This window comes from Manis javanica, chromosome 3 (assembly GCF_040802235.1).
Source record: "Manis javanica isolate MJ-LG chromosome 3, MJ_LKY, whole genome shotgun sequence".
NCBI lineage: Eukaryota > Metazoa > Chordata > Mammalia > Pholidota > Manidae > Manis > Manis javanica.
In genome coordinates, this window is record NC_133158.1 from 121,728,983 (window position 1) to 121,750,387 (window position 21,405).

At 36.3% G+C, this 21,405-nt stretch overlaps 1 protein-coding gene and 1 pseudogene across 4 annotated transcripts in view; one reads left to right on the forward strand and one right to left on the reverse strand.

The window, feature by feature from the left end:
• Positions 1 to 21,405, reverse strand: part of VPS8 (VPS8 subunit of CORVET complex) — a 304,326-nt gene that overhangs the window by 59,495 nt on the left and 223,426 nt on the right. For all 4 annotated transcript variants that reach the window (XM_073231972.1, XM_073231971.1, XM_073231970.1 and 1 more), the window contains exons 37-41: positions 19,744 to 19,833; positions 16,735 to 16,777; positions 13,308 to 13,411; positions 8,521 to 8,602; positions 8,095 to 8,177 (exon numbers count right to left, since the gene is read on the reverse strand). In XM_073231972.1, coding sequence (XP_073088073.1) covers positions 8,095 to 8,177; positions 8,521 to 8,602; positions 13,308 to 13,411; positions 16,735 to 16,777; positions 19,744 to 19,833 — 402 coding nt within the window. The remainder of the gene's footprint in view (positions 1 to 8,094; positions 8,178 to 8,520; positions 8,603 to 13,307; positions 13,412 to 16,734; positions 16,778 to 19,743; positions 19,834 to 21,405) is intronic.
• LOC140848444 (DNA endonuclease RBBP8 pseudogene) lies at positions 1,361 to 8,077 on the forward strand (annotated as a pseudogene).

Consider the following 21,405-nt stretch of genomic DNA (forward strand, 5'->3'; position numbering starts at 1 on the left):
ACAGATGGCCAACAGACACATGAAAAGATGCTCCACATCGCTAATTATCAGAAAAATGCAAATTAAAACTACAATGAGGTATCACCTCACACCAGTAAGGATAGCTACCATCCAAAAGACAAACAACAACAAATGTTGGCGAGGCTGTGGAGAAAGGGGAACCCTCCTACACTGCTGGTGGGAATGTAAATTAGTTCAACCATTGTGGAAAGCAGTATGGAGGTGCATCAAAATGCTCAAAACAGACCTACCATTTGACCCAGGAATTCCACTCCTAGGAATTTACCCTAAGAACGCAGCAATCAAGTTTGAGAAAGACAGATGCACCCCTATGTTTATCGCAGTACTATTTACAATAGCCAAGAATTGGAAGCAACCTAAATGTCCATCGGTAGATGAATGGATAAAGAAGATGTGGTACATATACACAATGGAATACTACTCAGCCATAAGAAGAGGAAAAATCCTACCATTTGAGCAACATGGATGGAGCTGGAGAGTATTATGCTCAGTGAAATAAGCCAAGTGGAGAAAGAGAAATACCAAATGATTTCACTCATCTGAGGAGTATAAGAACAAAGGAAAAACTGAAGGAACAAAACAGCAGCGGAATTACAGAACCCAAAAATGGACTAACAGGTACCAAAGGGAAAGGAACTGGGGAGGATGGGTGGGCAGGGGGGGATAAGAGGGGGGGAAGAAGAAGAGGGGTATTAAGATTAGCATGCATAGTGGGGGGAGGGAGAAAGGGGAGGGAGGGCTGTACAACACAGAGAGGACAAGTAGTGATTCTACATTTTGCTATGCTGATGGACAGTGACTGTAATGTGGTTTTTAGGGGGGACCTGATATAGGGGAGAGCATAGTAAACATAGTACTCTTCATATAAGTGTAGATTAAAGATGAAAAAAAAATCAGTTCCTGTGTGCTGACCTCCAATGAGTTCTACACAGTGGTATAGAGGGCATGTCAAAGTGTGGGCAAAGGGTCTGTTTGTTTCTATGCAGAAGATCAAGGCCTAGCTTGGCTACCCAGAAAATGAACTAAGATACGATATGAGGAGGAGCTTCTGGCATCAGCACTCTCTGGAGGACTCGTGCCGGGGGATGATCATCAAAAAGCCTCCACAGGGATCCGGGCGATGCTGCGGTTGTGGCTGCGTCCACCCCACCGTTTCCTGGACTTGCCATTGGAATGAGGAGGGAGATGTCTAGGCTGGCATGTGCATACAGTGAGACAACGAATTTGACCGGATCTGTACTGTTGGAACTCAACCAGGAGTTGGGAGGGGTGCAAGTTGTAGCACTGCAAAATCTTACGACTATAGACTATCTACGGTTAAAAGAACATATGGGATGTGAACAGATCCCAGAAATGGGTTGCTTTAATTTGTCTGACTTCTCTCAGACTGTTCAAGTACAGTTGGACAATATCCGTCATATCATAGACTAATTTTCACAAATGCCTAGGGTGCCTAAATGGTTTTCTTGGCTTCACTGGAGATGGTTGGTAATTATAGATTTGCTTTGTTTATGTCACTGTATTCCTATTATGTTAATATGTGTGTGCAAGTTAGTTAGTAGTTTAAAACCTATACATACTTAAGGAACTCTACAAGAAGATATGTCAAAGAAATAATCAATCCTCCCATGTTTTCTTCCATATGCTACCTCTATAGCTTTTCTTCTTCCTTCCTAATTACAACCCTTAAATAGAATTCGTGCCTCATATCGAATTTACCGAGTATCATAATTCCTCCAGGTGGTAAAGATACCTCGAGACAAGTGCTGGGCATAGAAGCCACAGGGCATAAATCTGCAAAGAAGTAAAAAGCTAACCTTTTCAAACAATATGGCTTCTCTCTCACTTACCAACTTTACATTTCCCTGTATGGCCCCGGAAGATGACTGGTTAGCCAGAGACGGGTAAGATTCCTCAAGGGAGGAACAACCTAAGACAGGCACAGTCGCAGGGGGGCCATCAGGTGAGAAATTGGGGAACAACAGTAGTGAAGCTTAGAACCTCACCCCCCGCTGCGTTGAGAGAAAGCTTCTGCATCCATGGATGTTTTATTGCCCTTGTCTAGCTCGGATTAGCACATAGTCTACAGGCACACACCTGATCATGTACAATTGCTCTCTTACAACACTAAACTATGTTTTCTACCTTTATCTTGCATCTACCTACCACTTCAGCAGTTTATTAAAAATAAAAATAATAATAATAATAAAGGGAGAAATGTGGGATCCACATATAAATCAAGTATAAAAATCAAATGAATATTCATATTTGACCTGATTGTTTATAGTTCATAATGCATGATCAAAACCGAAAATTTCTGTGATGAATGCCCTTGTACTGTTCACCATGTAAGAACTTATTCACTATGTAAGAATTCGTTCATCATGTAAGAACTTGTTCGTTATGCTTCAGAAGATTGGAGACTGAAGAGAACTAGGCTTGAGATGGATTAATGACTGTGCATTGAGCATTGACCCCCCTATACAGAATTTTATTGTTGTTAACAACCATTTGATCAATAAATATGAGAGATGCCCTCTCAAAAAAAAAAAAGTTGCAAAAAAAAATGAAGAAGCAAGAGCAGAAGGGAGAAAAAAGTCCACACAGAGAAAGAAAATTGAATGACAGCTTGGAAGATATGTTTGATCGGACAACACATGAAGAATATGAATCCTGTTTGGCAGATGGTTTCTTCCAAGTAGCAGAAGAAGAGGAATTGTCAGCTACCACAAAGACACCAAACACTCGTGGTGATAAGCAAGATAAAGTAAAACAGAAAGCATTTGTGGAACCGTATTTTAAAGATGATGAAAGAGAGACTAGCTTACAAAATTTTCCTCATATTGACGTAGTTCGGAAAAAAGAAGACAGATGAAAATTGCGTGGACAGACATGTAAAGAATGTGAAATTTATTATGCAGATACTCCAGCAGAAAAAAGAGAAAAGAAGTTGGCTTCCTGCTCAAGACACCGATTCTGCTACATTCCACCCAACACACCAGAGAATTTTTGGGAAGTTGGTTTTCCTTCCACTCAGACTTGTATGGAAAGAGGTTACATTAAGGAAGATCTTGATCCTTGTTCTCGTCCAAAAAGACGGCAGCCTTACAATGCAATGTTTTCTCCAAAGGGCAAGCAGCAGAAGACATAGATGCTGAAGCAAAAACAGGACAGACGACAATTTCTTTATTTTTAGTTAATTATAGATAAAGTTAGTATTAAACACTGATTTAAAAAAAAAAAAATATATATATATATACACAAAGAACTCTTAAGACTAAACAATTGAAAAAACTAAACCCAACTAAAAAGTAGGCAAAAGATCCGAGCAGACACCTTATCAGTGGAGATACCCAGATGGCTAATGAACACATGAAAGGATGATCAGTATCATTATTCATTAGGGAATTGCAATTAAAACAATGAGACCACCACACACCTATCAGATGGTTAAAATCCAAAGCACTGGATTTATGGAGATTCGATTTTTAGTCCAGAATATGATCTAACCTGGTAAATGTTCTATGTACGTTTGAGAAGAATGTGTATTCTGCTATTGCAATTGACATATAAATGTCAACTAGGTCAAAGTGGTTAAGAGCGGTCAGCAGAAATCTACTGTTACATTTATTTTTCTTCCTCTGTATTTTTTTCCTCTGTCTACTTTTAAGCTTTTTCTGTTTATCTTTGATTTTGAGCAATTATGATGTGCTTGTGGTTTTTCTTCATGTTTCTCAAGTTTGGGATTATTGATCTATGTGTAACTGGTTCTAAATAAATTTGGAAAAATTTCAGTCAATATTTCTTCAAATATTTTTTTCTTTTCCAATTCCCTGTTTTCAGGACTCCAAGTACATATACTTAGAGCAGCTTGAAACTGTTCCATAGCTGATATTCTAGTATATTTTTTTCTGATTTACTTTTCTTTGTTTCATTTTGGATAGTCTGTATTGCTATGCTTTCAAATTCACTAACTTTTCTTCTGTTTTGGTGTCCTTGGCTGCTAACTCTAATATCCAATGTCATATCTGGCTTTTATCTCCCAATTTGATTGCATACCTTATAAGTTTTGATTCAGTGCCATATGCTACAAATTTTACACTGTTGAAATTCGATATTTTTGTATTCCTAAAGGTATTTTTAAGCTTTGTTCTGGCATACAGTTAAATTACTCAGAAATGTTTTTATCCTTTCTGGTCTTGATTTTAAGATTCATAAGACAAGCCTGAAGCTATGCCTAGTCTATGGCTCACTGGTTCCCACTACTGAGTACTTCTGAGTGCTCTACCCATTGTTCTGTGAATTCTGAGGTCTTGAGTTTTACTGGTGGGAAAGACACAATCATCGGTCCTGTGTGAATGTGAGTATTATTCCCTCTAATCCTTTCAGATAGCCCTTTTCTTGGCTTAGGTGCTTTCCTGAGACCATACACTTGTACTTGAGAGCAGCCTTCTACACATTCCGAGTTCCCTTTCCTGGTATGTGCCCTGTAAACTCTGGCCACCTTGGCCTCTCTTGACTCTCAACTCCATCTCCTTAAATCAATGAGTATGTGAGAAACTGCTTGGGATCCCCCTTTCTGTGCTAGTGCCTGAAGACTCACTCAAAACATTAATCTGGGGCAAACAGGGCTTACCTTGTTTATTTCCTGTCTCTCAGGAATCACTGTCCTTTATTGCCTGATATTCATTTTTTTTAACTACAATTTCATATATTTTGCTCACCTTTTGGTTGTTTTAAGCCAGAGGGTAAATTCAACCTTGTTATTCCATCTTGGCCAGAAGGAAATGGAATTCCTCCATGCTTAATCTGTATTCATTCTAGATATATTTACTGATTATCTACTATATGCCACATGACTGGGCGAAGTGATGGTGATAGAGTACTTGGCAAATTACTATGTTAGCCAAGTATAGGTTAGCTCTGAGGACTTTCTGTTCTAATAGGAATAAAAACAAGTAAATAAAACTGATTCTTAAATGTTTCCTAGAACTCCATTTTTGGCCTTCTGCTTTTCTTACTAATTCATTTCTTCCTAAAATTCATCTAGTTTACCACTTCTATACTGATGACTTCAGAGTCTACATCTCCACTTCTTACAAACTCTAGTCTGGTATTACTCCCACTGCTGACTGTGGGTCACATGAACCTGAATCAGGGGATTGCCTAGGTTCTTCTTGTGTTCCCCTATATCTAAACAGTCAAAAAAATCAAGTGGATTCTATCAACTAAGTAATTTCCAAATTCATCTTCTCCCATTCATTCTACATAACTCAATGAACAAACCTTTTAAGTACCTATCACATTCTGGGTAATCTCTATGCCTTCGGTCTTGATCTCTTTCAATTTATCCTGTATGATAAAGGATGAGTGACCTTTCTAAAAAGAAACTTCATTCCATAAATCTGCTTAAAATCCTTTGATGAGAATGTACTGATTTCAAAATAAAATCCAAAGCAATTAAGGACACAGTCCTGGTGTGTCTCTCAAATTTCAGTTCTGTGACTCACATGTTCTTGTCCTATGTTCCCAGAATACTTACAAAACTTGAAGCTCTCTAAGTGTACCATGTTTTACCTCAAATTCTTTGTATATATAGTTTGCTGTGCTTAGAATAGTCCTATTCTCTTTCCCTCCAATTTCTTTAGGCTATTTAAGATTCAGTTCAGACATCTCTTCCTCTAGAAAATCTTCCCAATTTCCCCAGTCTGTTTCAGATACATACTTTTATTGGTACTCCTTTGACTATATATATTCAGAAATCCAACTCCCTCTAACTTATTCAAAAAGGTAATTATTGTAAAAGCACTGGGATGTTTCAAGGATCCAAGCAAAGGAATGCAGGTGAGCCTTAAGAACAACTCTGGACTCAACTGCCATCAGGATTTTCTCACCATGTTGTCTCCTCTCCCTGTGTCTTGAATCCTCTCCTTAAATCTTTTCTCTTCTGTGTGCATCTTGTCTACTCTCCTCTTTGTGTGTCTGCTTCGTTCCTCCTTCTCTCTGCAGATCCACTATTTGAGTCCATATAATGGGAAAGTAGTTCCTGGCAGCTCCTGAACTTTCTATCTTATATCATCTAGAGACCTGAAGACTTATTTCTCTATCTCAAGTTCAGTTCTGAAATTTCCTGAAAAAGGACACCAGCCCTACATAGGTCAGCTGCCAGCCCTGTGCCAACTGGGGGAGTCAGGGTCACGTTTTCACACAGCTGCTCCTGTTGTGATCACATGGGCTGAAGGTATAGGGATAGAGCAGTGGCAGTTACCCTACATGGGGTTCAGAGCAGATAAGCCTTTGGTGGCCACTAGTACTTGCCTGGAACTCTATGGATACTTATATCAGGACATTTTCTATCTCTCTTACAAGAGCTCTTTTAGGGTAAGAATTGTGCCCTCCATCTACATATGTAAAGACCGAAAAAAAAAACCACATAATTAACAAACTAATTAAAAATTAACTCCTCAAAAGACCATGGACTGAAACGAATGAGAAGGCTTAACATGATATAATGGGAAAAAGCATTAATTAGGAGGTGAGAGACTTTGCTGGTAGTCTGGGTTCTGTCACTAATGGCAGGCCAGGTACTTAACTTTTTCTATGCTTCAGTTGCCTCCTTTACCAACAGAAATTTATATAGTAGCCCTGCCTACCTCAAGAGATTGTTATGAGCTTTGAATGAGGTAGCATCTGTGCAAGTACTTGAAAAAGTAAGAATTTATATATAAATACAAGGCAGAGCTATTATTATAGTAATCAACAAATGTGCAAATAAGGAATTTAAGAAATAGCATACCCTCCTGATTAGTGGGAGTGAACAACTAAAGGTAAAACTTAGAGTACTGTTAACAATGAGTGCCAGTATAAATCAAAAGAAAGTGAAGATTTTCAAATATCAAAAGCCTTCAAAGATATGAGTCTTAAAAAGCAAGATTTTAAAAATCACATGCTTTTGCCAGGGAAAAGTGAATTTTTATTTATTACAACTTATGTATCATAAAGTGTAGTTAAAGCTCAACATAAAGCAAAATACACCGACAGAGAAGCCATTTTCAGCTTCATTTTTTTTAAGTTACTTGGTCAAGTATTTTTGCCTCTGGAGATACTGATTAAAAACCTTATGACTAATGTATTTTAAAATGGAGTAATACTATATCAAAGAATTATTCAATACATGATAGGGATCAAATGAGATAGATGATGTGTGTGAAGATACACTCTGAATGATAATGTACTATGATGAGAGTCCTGGATTGGCAGTCCTTATCAGCAAAGGCCCAGACACCTAATACCAGATGGGAAGGACAGCTTGGAGAGTATTAAAGAGAGCTGGCAGGGACGTTCTTGGATGGATACAGATCATTTGAAAATTAAAAAGAACAATGGTGTCATATTACTGTTTGAATTTGTTTGTTTTTTGGTGCATCTCCATCGTGCATAAAATGAAGAAGACAAAATGAAATCTGAGGATAACTGCTGTTGTTTCCGCAAGAAGGTTCACAGATTTTTTTCTAAAAATATATCGTGGTGTATTTTTAGTGTTCTCCTTTTGATGAAACTGGGAAGGTTCAAGCCATTTTGCTGAAGAAAAAAAGGCTGGAAAGATGCTTCCTACAAACACAACGACTTTGGTACAAAGCCTTCTGGAATTTAGAGTAGATGCTGAGTCTTGGACATAAAAAAAATTTCATGATGAGTTAGAAAACCTAAGTAACAACCATTAACTAAGAAACACCTACACTTACTTAACTTTTATGTGTTTTTGTCTAAAAAGCATAATCAGTGGGAAATAAATGGTAATTCTCTTCCAGTTAGCACACCAATAGGAAGCTTGTGTATCTCAAGTGAACATCTGAAGGCTGTACACCCCCAACTAAAGGTGCAGGTGTGGGCCAGGCAAACCCACACCCCTGGAGCACTAGGAAAGATTCAAGGATGAGAGTCATTAACCAAAAACTAGCTGCATTATGCTTGAAGCCCATTTATACATTAGCTCAATTTTCTGTAATTTATACACAACTAAAATATTAGTTGACACTGACTGACATTGACTTTCCCCACCTTTTAACTTACCTGTAAGATTCTTTGCAAAATCGATGGAAGGGCAATAAATGCTGCCATGCTGTTTAGAACTTGCATGGTCAGAGATTTCAGAGCTGTTAAAATAAAGCGTTAATATTAAAGATAGTTTAGAATAAGAGGTTTTGGTTTTTCTTATAAGTTACTGGAAAAAGGTAAATATATATAGCTTCCTAGAAACTTGGCTAACCAACGCCAGTTTGATATTTTAAAGTTAACTGGTCATGAGTTGCAAAGCTATTATTCCAGACAAATGACATAATTGGTGCCACAGAAGAGAAACTGAACCTGGAAGATGAGATCAACACACAACAATAAAATTTCATTAAGAAAAACAGTAAGAATACTAGGAGAAGGTATAATGAGGATTTTTAGCAGATAAAAAATGGATGACATATAGGTAGAGTCTGATGAACTTACCTTCAGAATGTGGATGAGGTACAGCTGAACTGGACAGCTTCTGAGGGGCCATCATTGCTTCCAACAGTGGAAACCAGAGTGCCTGTGTCAGAGGAAACCCAAGAATAAAAGCTTTATTTTAAAGATTAACATCAGCATAGTGTTTTAACAGGTTGAAATGTACTTCTCTCACACATTTGTTTACAAAAATTAGAAAAGGCAAAGATGGCACATGACTGGGAAAAAAGAAAAAGTTAAAACAAGGACCATAGGAAGAACAGATACATCTTTACCATGCATCTTGGGAGAGTAAGGAAGCTGAAGTTAGGTAAGTCTAGACCTTGGAACTGCAATCTTCTGACTAGGGAGAGAGTAGGTTCAGAAGGAGCCAGGGTGCTTCCTGCTCCTTTGAGTGCTTACATACTCCTGCTAGGTGCTTATATACTCTGGTATAAATGCATCCTTGACAAAATCTAAATAACCCTATATACTGCAGAAGAGAACAGAGGACCTCCCCCAACCATCTTCCCCACCCCCACCCCCCATTTCTCTTCAGCTAAGTCTGCAAGATAAATTAATAAAGGTTATCCAAAGTGTTCTCCTGTATCAAGCATTATTTTATATTTCATTAGTCACCATAGACTAAGAAGTGGAAATTAACATTATTTCAATTAACATTTCCAGCTACTTCATAAGACAAATTCATAGATCTATCACTTATTTATTTCCATTATGTTGGGCACTATATTAAATGCTTTACATGAATTTTCTCATTTCAGTCTCATAATAACCTTAGACAGTAAACATTATCTTCACCTGAGATAAGAAATTGAAGTTTAGAGAAGTAATTTGCCAAAGATCACAATGCCAGTAAGTTGGTAGTCTGACACCAAATTTTGTGCTCTTCCTACACCTGAGGAAATATCTTTATCATTAAAAATCAAACTAACACATTAAAACATTTCAAACATGTTTTCTTTGTTGGATAGTGATTTACAAAGGCCTTACTGCAGTATCTCGGAAGGAACCTAATCCTGCAAACACAACTAGGACACATGAAGAAAAGTCAGTATTGACAGAGAAGGACAAGAGTGGTTATTTACAGAAGAGGGCATGTTCTGAGCCCCACCACCCAACACTGTAGAATCACCTGGTAATGGAGATATGGGAACTCCTTAAGGCCAAGGGGATAGGCCAAGGGCTCACAACTTTCCCACTGGTGGCCGCCCAACTGAAGAGCTACTTGATCTTCAGTTATCTGTCCCCATCTGAGATTTTATAAGGCCAGGATTTTATACTAATGACTTTATCTGTATTTCTGCAAGTTCTTAAGCTACTGGTTTGAACTATTTTACATATTGGCAATTCTTTATTTTATTGAAACTTTATCAAGTCCTTGTGAATATTTAATCTTGTGTTTTATTCTTAGATAGCTTTACTTAGCTTACCTTTTAGTTGCCTATTTTAACTTGTTTTTGTAACTACATCATTTATTTCTGTGTATTTTATGGACTTTTAATTGAATATGGCATACCTTAATTTAACCTTTGGGTTTTTATAGTTATTATGTTTAGATATTTGACTTAAAAATTTTTTTTATTTAATCCATACAATTTACAAGATTTACCTTTTTAAAGGTTAGTTTATTCTTGATTATAAATGGCAGACTGGGGTAAGCATGGTTGTAGAGGTAATAGCCATGGGATGTGTTCATACTATAAACAGAGCAGTTCTACTTCAATTAAATCTCCACATTAACCCTAAACACATGGTAAACACCTTTAAATATTTTCTCTTACTCTTTAATATTGGTTCTTAAATGCTTAACTTGGATAACTCTAAATACCCATAGGCTAAGAGAAGCATCTATGATAATGACAACACTATTCTCTGAAAGCAATACAACTAAACCTGAATTACTTCATGTTACCTAATAGCAGCTTTCTTTCCAAGGAATTATACGCATAACAAAGCCATATTCGCTATTATATGTTCTCACCCGACATCGGGGTAGCAGCATAAATAGATATACAAAGGTAGGACGGGTAGAGATTCAACTTGGGAAAGGACTGCCACCCAAATTCCTGTGGTCTAACTTCAAGGAAATGTGCATCATATGAAATCTTCTGATGAAACTTTTGGGAAGAGATACTATAGACAGTTCATTATCAACCCTTTAGATATTCAAATTTTCTAGTTAGTCTGGGGTCTGTGGCAACAGCTTTTGTTCTCACCCTCTTCAAAACAAAACAAAAACAAAGCAAACAGAAACAAGGCAAACGACCATTAAAATCCCCCAAACTTAATGTTTGATATTATATAAAGTCAGTCTAGCATTTTCACAAAAATGGTATTTACATGAAATTCCACATTCAAGTATTTTTGTTGTTATTATGAAACTTGCTCAGAAATGAAACAGAAAGCAGTTGTTGGAGGGTGGGGGAGAAGTAGAATGGTGTGAGGGGGTGTGAGGTTGTGTGTATGTGTGTGTGTGTGTGTGTGAAGTAGAATGGTGTGAGGGGTGTGTGTGTGTGTGTGTGTGTGTATGTGTGTGTGGTGTGTGTCTAAGATAGGCAGAGGTGCAGACAGATGGATTTCTCTTCTTTGTAGCCAGTAAATGATGTAATAGTAATCTTAGAGATGTGAAAGTTCCAAAGGATAGGAAGAAGTCTAATATCTAATGTCTTTATGAAAACAAATTCCAACTCAGACAGAATAAACGATAGGATAAATTTTACTTTTGCCACATCAGAGGAAGCTTTGTTCCTTTCTCTAGTTCAGAGATACAGAGTTCCTATATAGTCACAATAATCCCTAGAGGTCTCGAGGCATGGATTTTGTATCTAATTCTACCATTAATATATGTGAATTCAGACATATTTTACCTTATGTGAACTTAAATGGCACTATTTATAAAACATAATTATCAATTTTTTCTTAAATTTTCCTTAAGAAGATGGAAGGATATCAAATAGATATTAGAGAGGAGATGGAAGGGTTGGAAAATAAAAAAGGCTTCATTTTAAATATGTATAAACATAGCTTTAAGAATTCTACCCTTTTGTGTTTCTCTATCAAAATATAGCCATGACCAAATATAGCCAGCTAACCAAAAAATAAATGAAAATAAAAATTTAGGAGTGGAAAAATGATGGTAAAAGGACAAGTATAAAGCCCATAATGCTTTTAAATAAAGATTAAACAACTTTGAATTTACAGATACAAAAGACAATGTAAATGTTATTAACTTTAATGAAGTAGAATAACATAACTAATTTAAATGAAGAGAGATGGAGAAAAAAGGTTGGAGTAACTATGAGTTCATGCCAATTTCCTTACTAGCTTGGCATCATAGATATTATAAAAACTGAAATATAATTATAAATATAATAATTCCAATCTATTACAGTTATTAGGATTTTTTTAATTTTAGTGGGATTTATTATTTAGTAAAGTGAAGAAAAATTTGAAATTCATAAATTCTTCACTTCACATAACTTCCTAAATGAGACTGAATAATGTATTTATTTGTAAAAGCAAGCATTATTTGACCCAATTTTTCTAAAATTATGTCAACCTAGGCAGATAAAAAATATGTAGAGTGATGTTCACCAAATGATAATGATGGTTATTTCTCAGTGACAGTATTTCAAAGGGTAATTTTTAAAAACATCCTTCTGAGTAACTTTCTGTGTGGCAGCATTTTTTGAATGATGGGTATGTATCATTTCACACAAAAAAGTGTTTTTAAGGAGGAGAAAAATCACATCTATTAAGTTAATATATTTATTATACACAATTTATATTCCAAAGGGTTTTCAAAATGTATGACCTTAAAAAAATGCTTCACAAAACATAAAGGAGCAATTTACTCATCATATAATTACAGAAAACACACCAAGTTTATTATTTTCATTGTAACATGTATGGCTAAATAAACATGAAAAATTTAACCTACTTCCCATTTTAAAACTCCAGGCTGTGGAAAGAGGCCACGTGGTATCAAGCCAGAGGCCAGGCCTGGAGGGGCAGGCACAACAGAGTTGTGTCACATCATGCTGCAACTTTACTTCCTGAAACTACTGCAGAATTTAGCTGTCAAGTCACATCTCGCCCCCTTAGTTTCTGCTTCACTGCTGTGACGCCCACCTGCACCAGGTGTTCAACTGTCCCGCTTTCTGTTTTGTATTCCTCCTCATTGCCGTCTATAATCTGGTACAGCAGTGGTTTCAACCTTGGCTGTACAGTGGAATCATGTGTGAAGCTTTAAAACATGCTGATGAACTGAGACCCAGCCCCCAAGACTTCAGTTTAATTGATCCGGGGTGCGATCTGAGTGCTGGGATTTTTCAAAGCTCCCCAGGTGACTCTAATGTGCATCCAAGGTTGAGAACTAGTATATCATTGCCTTCCGTGACCTTTTCCAGATTTCTCTGTATTCCTTGAGGGTTTTCCTCTAGTTCTTCATGCTCACTTTCATCCACAGGGAATAGAAAAAATGATAAATGACCACACAGCCACAGTATCACTATGCAGAATACACAAAACCTCAGGCCAAAGAGTACGAAGTATTCATGCACATGAGTTTGCAGCACAGCCAAACCTAAGACTACAAAGCCTTTTGCGAGAACAAAGAGCACAGGCACATCTCACAGTAACATTAGGAGTCTTATACTCCTGGGAGCACTGAATAGTGATTAAAATCCAGTTGAATTAAACTCAGGTGGCTGAGAAGGCAGTGGAAGTAGAATTCATTCCTCATTTCAGACAAGAAGATACTTTTACATGCTTAAGAGTCATTCTCCTACCTCTCGTTGCTGCTGGTTCAGATTATGGGAATTTCTCTGGCAAAGGGCAATTGTCTCTACCATAGTATCTTCAACATCCTTTAATGATGGATCCTGCTTTGTATCTAGATTCAGAAAAATTAGTAACATCACTTAAGGATATATTAACTGACAATATCAGAGCTTCTGTAAAAAATCAAATTATTTTCTTCACATAGCTTCAGTTTTCTATTACATAATCATCTATAAGAATGATACAGATGTTTAGTAGAACAAAAAACAGACAAATCTGTGTAAAGGAGTTTTCCATATAAATGTCTGACATCCACAGGACATATAAAGCACTAGCATTTTATTGTGCTTTAGCTGTGGAAAGTCTCCAATCATCTGCTTGTAGGTTAATTAGTAAAGAGATTATCTTTCATTTTCCTTGTTCTACCATTTTTTTCCCCACCTATTTCTTAAATGTAGATATGCCTCCAGATACTATCTTAGGCCCTTTTCTTTTCACCTGCAACAATTTCAACCTATCTTGTGGTTTCAACTCTCAGGCCCTTGCTAATAACTTTCAAATACACACCTCCAGCCCTTATTCCTTCCATAATTTACAGGCTGAAATTTTGACAGGCTCTAGAGATCTATCTCCACATGGATGTGCAGCAAGCACCTTGAACTTCATATGTGCAAAACTCAACCCATTTTTCTCACTCAAATCTGCTCCTCCCCTTTCCAAACTAAGTTAATGAAACCATGATCTTTAAGTCAACCAGTTTGTAAGTCTTCATCATCTTTGAGGCATCCCTCTCCTTCATCGACACATTCAAATAAATTGCCAATTTTGTTCATTCCACTTCCGTACTCTCATACACCCATGACTTTTTCTCTCGTGAGCTCTCCATCACCTCATTTGCACTGCAACAGCCTCTTAAACTTTTGACTTCCAAATCTTGCCTCTCTCCATCCCCTTTTACACTGTCACTAGAGTAGTTTTCTTAATCACAAGTCCAAACACATCAGTCCATCCACAAAAGCCATCAAAGACTTTTCATTTAAAACCTCTGAATTCCTGAGTAAATCTCTGACCCTAATGAACAGAGTAAACATTCCACCTCATCTTTTCATGCTCTGAGCTCTTCTATCACCAGCGTATTTCTTACTCCCTGAGGTTGTTACTAACCAGGTTCCTCTCACGTTTATGTTCTCTTCAGCCTGGAGTCTCTTGCCTTACTGCTGCCTATCAAACCCCTATCACATTCCAGTCTCACTTTCAAGATCATGTCTTCCACAAAAGTATCTCCAAATCATCAGTTACAAATGGTTCCCTAATTTTCCACAATCCTTTGTCATTCTCATGCCTCTTTTATAATACTTGGTTCTACCTGCATTAGAAGTTTTTATTTACATATCTGCCTCTTTCACAAGACTCTAGTTTTTTGAGTGAGGACTGTGTTTAGCCATTCATGAACAGTCCCCAGGAATAGCACAGTGCTTTGCTATTAGCAAACCCCTCCAGAATTTTTAAAGCATACTGAAAAAATTGAATCTGAAAGTAAATGGCAGATATGAGAATCTTATCTTCATTGGAATTCAAAGAACTGGCTTCTCTACACATACCACCTGCAAATCGCTGTAGTATTTTTGGGGAAACATTCTTCTCGTTTTTCCTTCAGTCTTTCATGTAATGTTTGCAAAAATCATTCTTACAACAAAAGGAAAAGGTCATAAATGCAACAGACCTAACATAGTCAAATTGACTGAACACATACTGACAGCACAAAAATAATAATTAAATGTTTAGCTGAACTAAATATAGAATAGTCAACTCAACTGTCGTAAGTTTACAAAAAAAAAAAGATTCAGTGTAATACCAAATCACCAAGATACAACAAAGACCCTATCACTTAGGACCTTACCATTAAAAAATATAGATAAATAGGCTACAGAGAATTAGTATAAAAGTGTTTAGGGAAATGTGTGGGCCACAGGGTCCAAGAAATATGTTGGTTTGTTAAAGAGATAGGGCAATATAAAAACCACATATCAAGTAATTCTCAAGGATTTGGAAGGGCTACTCTGAAAATTTCAAGTAATATGAAAACAAATAATCCAATGCAAAAGCAGGCAAAGGTCTTGAATAGACATTTCTCCAAAGATATGCAAATGACCAATAAGCACATGAAAATGCTCCACATCACTAGGGATATGCTCAAAACCACAATGAGGTACTAATTCACAACCATTTGGATAGCTACAATCAAGAAAAAAAAATGACTGTTGGTGTTGGTGAGGATGTGGAGAAACTGGAACCCTTGTGTGCATTTCTAATGGAACTGTAAAATGATGCAGGCATTGTAGAAAACAGTATGGTGATTCCTCAAAAATTAAAGATGGAATTACCATTTATTCCAGCAATTCCACTTCTGGTTAAATACCCAGAAGAAATGAAAGCAGGGTCTTGAAAAGATACTTGTACACCACGTTCACAGTAGTATTATTCACAATGGTCAAAAGGTGGAAGCAACAAAAATGTCCATCTTTGGATGAATGGATATGTTATATACTTAAAATGGAGTATTATTCAGTCTTAAAAAGAAATGAAATTCTGACATGTGCTACAACATGGCTAAATGCTGAAGACATTATGCTAAGGCAGTAAGCCAGATACAACAGGACAAAAACACTTAATGATTCTGCTAATATGAGATACCCAAACTCATCAAATTCAGAGTCAGAAAGTAGAATGGTGGGCTGTAGGGGAAGGAGGGAATGGGGAGTAATTGTTTAGCAGGCACAGAGTTTCAGTTTGAGAAGTTGAAAAGTTCTGGAAATAGATGGTGGTAGGATTACACAACAAAGTAAATGTACTTAATGCCACTGAACTATGCAGTTAAAAATGGTTAAAACATTATATTATCACAATTTAAGGAAATATATATTTTTTAATTTCAAGGAAGATAGGGACTTTTATATCTATCTGTAACAAAGCTATGCAAGATTCTAAACTGCCAAGTTTTATTGCTTTGTGCTAAAATTATATAAATTCAGTATATGGAAACACTGATTATTACTTGCTGATTAGAAGCTCTGATTTGCTGTTGCTCAGCACATTATGGTAATTTTTAGAATGTCATTTATGCATCTCATTTACATATAACCAAAACATCAGCACAGTAATATAACCAAAAAAAAATGATCAATACCAGTGAAAAGTGGCCTAATTTTCTGTATATTGAACTCCACTGACAATTAACATCACAAATCCACAGTGGTTTATATGATTTCCTATTTAAGCCCTTGAAAACAAGGTAAAATGGGATCAGTGTTAAAGTGGATAAACAGTAATTATACAAATCAATGTATTTATTACTTGGTAAATGCAGTTTATTAGACATCTTTTAAAACACCGGTCTATAAGGAAAAAAATTGTAAATTGCATTCAAGAACTTACTTTCATCTTGATGTGTTATCTCTTGAAGTTTGCTTTGCAGTCTCTAGGAGGTAAAAAATACAGGAGGAAAAAGGAACACTTTATCTTTGTAATCTATCAAATTTTGAATTAACATATTTTAAAAGAAAAGCCCTAAGAAACAACAAGGTTAAGAATGGTCCCTTACTATCATTCAGAAGGGAATTCTTGTGTGTATAGGAAGAACAGCCAGCAGTATTGGAAAGGACCCAAATATCAAGTATCATTCTGCTTCTCTTGTACCACGACTGTCATCACTGACTCTCTTTCAGCACAGTAATAAGGTTTAGGATTTATCTAAGCTTTGGATAAGGGAATAAAATTCATACTGGATTATGAAAAAAGGGGTGGGTGGAAATAAAAAGGGCTTTGTATAGGTCGGTCAAGCTAGAAACAAAGGCTAGGTCCAGATTTGGAAAGATTTTGTAGGACACAATAATTGTACATTTCTGATGGGACTGTAAAATAAAGTGTACCATATTACAGAGCCTCGAGTGTGACATCTCCTACATATGCTATTGTAGCGTCCACTGCTCTACTGAATTCTAGATCTTTAGATGCCTTCAACTGATATTCCAAAGGCTTCTTAATACACACTGAAGCTGACTTTAATATATCCTTTCCTACCCAAAATTTGCTCCTTTTCTTGGGGTCCCTTATAGGCTAATGTTAAGCTAAAAATCATAGAATCGTCATTAACTACTCCCTCAAATCCACCTCCTCCTCTTACTCCACCACCGCCACAACCAGCTCAAGCCATTCAAGTCCTCTGCAACAGGCTTGCAACTGTTCTTGACTTCCAGTTTCACCTCTTCTTTGCAGCTCCCTTCCCCCACAAATCTTCCTACAGTCACTGGGGCAGTCTATGAAACAAACATCATGTCCGTTTGTTGACGCAAAACCTTTACTTGACTCAATGTGACAACAGAATCAGTCCTAATTTTTTATTGTGTCCTACAAAATCTTTCCAAATCTGGACCTAGCCTTTGTTTCTAGCCTGACTGGCCTATACATTAATAGTTGAGCACTAGTAAAGTGGCTGGCTGCTCTCCTAGCAGTTCAAATTTCTTTGTACTCCCATTTCTTTGCAAATGATGGGCTAATTCCCTGCAAAGATATCCTGCTTCTCTTTCCCCCCATCTATGCCAGGGACACTTTTACTTATCCTTTAAAAGTAGGTACATGATATCTTCAACAAATAAGTTGCAAGGAAAAAAAAAGAGATGTCAGGGTAACTTACAGATTAAAAGAGGTTAAGCCTCTGTGGAGTATTCTCCCTGGACTGTTTTATAATTAAATGGCTAGGGAAAAACTACAAGCCAATATAGAACATTTATATAAAAAGGACATCCCTAATCTATTTCTAGCTAGATGACAATATTTAAAAAACAGATACAGCACTTCATACCCCACAGGATGACTAGTGTCAAGAAAACAGAAAATAAAAAGTGCTGGTGATGATTTGGAGAAAGTGAACTCTTGTGAATGGGAATGTAAAATGGTACAGCCACTGCAGAAAACAGTATGGTGTTTCCTCAAAAATTAAAAATGAATTATCATTTAATCCAGCTACTCCACTTCTGGTTATATACCCAGCAGAAATTAAAGCAGTGTTTTGAAAAGGTATTTGCACACACATGTTCATAGCAGCATTGTTCACAACAGTCAAAAGGTGGAATCAACTGAAGTGTCCACTAACAAATGAATGGATATACAAAATGTGGTATATACATAAACTTGGTATATTATTGAGCCTTAGAAAGGAATGAAATTCTGACATGCTACAACATGGATAAATCTTGAAGACATTATGTGAAATGTAATAAGCCAGACACCAAAAGACAGATATGATTCCAGGTATATGAAATATCTAGAGTCATCAAATTCAGAGTCAGAAAGTAGAACGGATGTTTCCAGGGGCTAAGGTAGGGGAGGAAGGAATGGGGGGTGATTATTTAATGGGTACGCAGTTTCAGTTTGGGAAGTTTAAGAAGTTCGAGAGATGGATGGTGGTAATGACTGCACAACAATGTGAATACACTTAATACCACTGAAATGGTAAATTTTATGTTACGTATATTTTACAACAGGTGAAACAATGGGGAATTCTTTAAAAAAAAAACTAATGGAACATCAACTGTTGGTAAGAATATGAAACAACCAAAACTCTTACATATTATTGGCATGGATGTAAAATGGTACAACCACTTTGGAAACAGGTCTGTTAATTTTATAAAACTAAACCTAAACCCATCCTGTGACCCAGCAATTCCATTCCTTGGTAATGATCCCAGGCAAATGAAAATCCTTATGTGTAAGAGTGATCATAGTAGCTTTATTCTTAATAGCCAAAAACTAGAAATAGCCCAGATGTCAATCAACAAGAGAATGAATAAACTGTGGAATATTCACACAATTAAATACTACTCAGCAATAAAAGGAATAAACTACTGAATACATGAAATAACAGAGATAAACCTCAAAAACATTATGCTGAATGAAAGTATTATATGAGTACCTATAGGATGATTTCATTAACATGAGTGGACAAAACAGACAAAACTAATTCACAGTGAAAAAAGTTAGAAAAATGGTTCTCTCTGAAGAATGGGAGTGGAAATGACTGTGAAGGAGCATGAAGGAACTTTCTTGGGTGAAGGTAATGTTCTGTCTTGTTAGGGACAAGAGTCACGATGTGTAGGCATTTGTCAAAATTCATCAAATAGTACAACTAAGACTTCTAAATTTTGTTGTATGTAAACTTTACCTTAAAAAAATACCACAAAGAAATACTAAACTCTAGCTAAAGACATGTATGATGAAAATATTTAGAGGTAAAATTGTCACTACTTTGAAACATAGGAAATCAAGATGGATTGATGAGAACTTAATGTTATAGGCCAACTATATCTCAATTAAAAAAAGGATGGGTTGATGACTGGATAGAAGGATAGACAGAAACATGATGAAGCAAACAGAGTGAAATGTTACCTTTAACATTATTAAGAAGGCACCATGAATATCTCCTTTTTTTTCTAATAGGTAGGCAGTGACTTCATGAAGCTGATACTTCTGGGTAATCTAGGAAAGAAGACAAGGTAAAGATTTTTGTTCACAAGTCTTGTTTACAGAGTGGAAAGATCCTATTAATGGAAAAAACATGATAATAAATAATGATTTCATATATTAGTAGTATGCTACTGTACAGTATAATATGCAAATATCTGACTTTCTAATTGTACAGTGGCCCATTTGGCAGCTGTAACTGGAATGTGTTCATTCACTTTTTTCACCGATTTATTTTTTAAAAATTGCTACATACCTCAATGAGGTATATCCATTGGAGAAAAGCTAACATGAATATGTAAGTAGTAATATATACAAGAAATTGATAAATGTAATTGTACAGAAAATATTTAGAACAAAATGACAGTGAAAATATTACAGACCAGCTTGTGAGATATTAATAAAAATTGAGATACCAAAACTGACTCCAATTAGAGTTTCTAATAAGTAAAAAACAAATACCAATTAAGCCAAGAAGCTAAAAGAAAGAAAATTGCAGAAAATAATGCCATAGTAGAGAAACAACAGTAAGATTTAGCAGATCCCAAATCAGTCTTTGTAAAGACTAATGAAGTAGAATAAAGCTTTCTGAGGAATAAGAAAAAAGAAAGGTATAATTATCATAATAACAGGTTAACAGATCAAAGGAGAAAAAAATATTTGATCAAATGTAGCACCCACTCTCGGGGAAATGACAGCCTCTTCAACAACTGGTGTTGGCAAAACTGGACAGCTACATGCAAGAGAATGAAACTGGATTATTGTCTAACCCCAATACAAAAGTAAACTCAAAATGGACCAAAGGCCTGAATATAAGTCATGAAACCATAAAACTATTAGAAGAAAACATAGGCAAAAATCTCTTGAATAAAAACATGAGCAACTTTTTCCTGAGCGCGTCTCCTTGGGCAAGGGAAACAAAAGCAAAAATAAACAAATGGGGCTACATCAAGCTAAAAAGCTTCTGTACAGCAAAGGACACCATCAGCAGAACAAAAAGGCATCCTACAGTATGGGAGAATATATTTGTAAATGACATATCTGACAAGGGTTAACATCCAAAATAGATAAAGAACTCACACACCTCAACATCCAAAAAGCAAATAACTCTATTAAAAAATGGGCAAAGGATATGAACACACACTTCTCCAAAGAAGAAATTTAGAAGGCCAACAGACAGATGAAAAGATGTTCCATCCACATCACTAATTATCAGGGAAATGCAAATTAAAACCACAATGAGTATCACCTCACACCAGTTAGGATGGCCAACATAGAAAGGAATAGGAACAACAAATGCTGGTGAGGATGTGGAGAAAGGAGAACCCTCCTACACTGCTGGTGGGAATGTAAACTAGTTCAACCATTGTGGAAAGCAATATGGAGGTTCCTCAAAAAACTAAAAATAGAAATACCATTTGACCTGGGAATTCCACTCCTAGAAATTTACCCAAAGAAAACAACTTCTCAGATTTAAAAAGACATATGCACCCCTATGTTTACTGCAGCACTATTTACCATAGTCAAAATATGGAAGCAACCTAAGAGTCCATCAGTAGATGAATGGATAAAGAAGATGTAGTACAT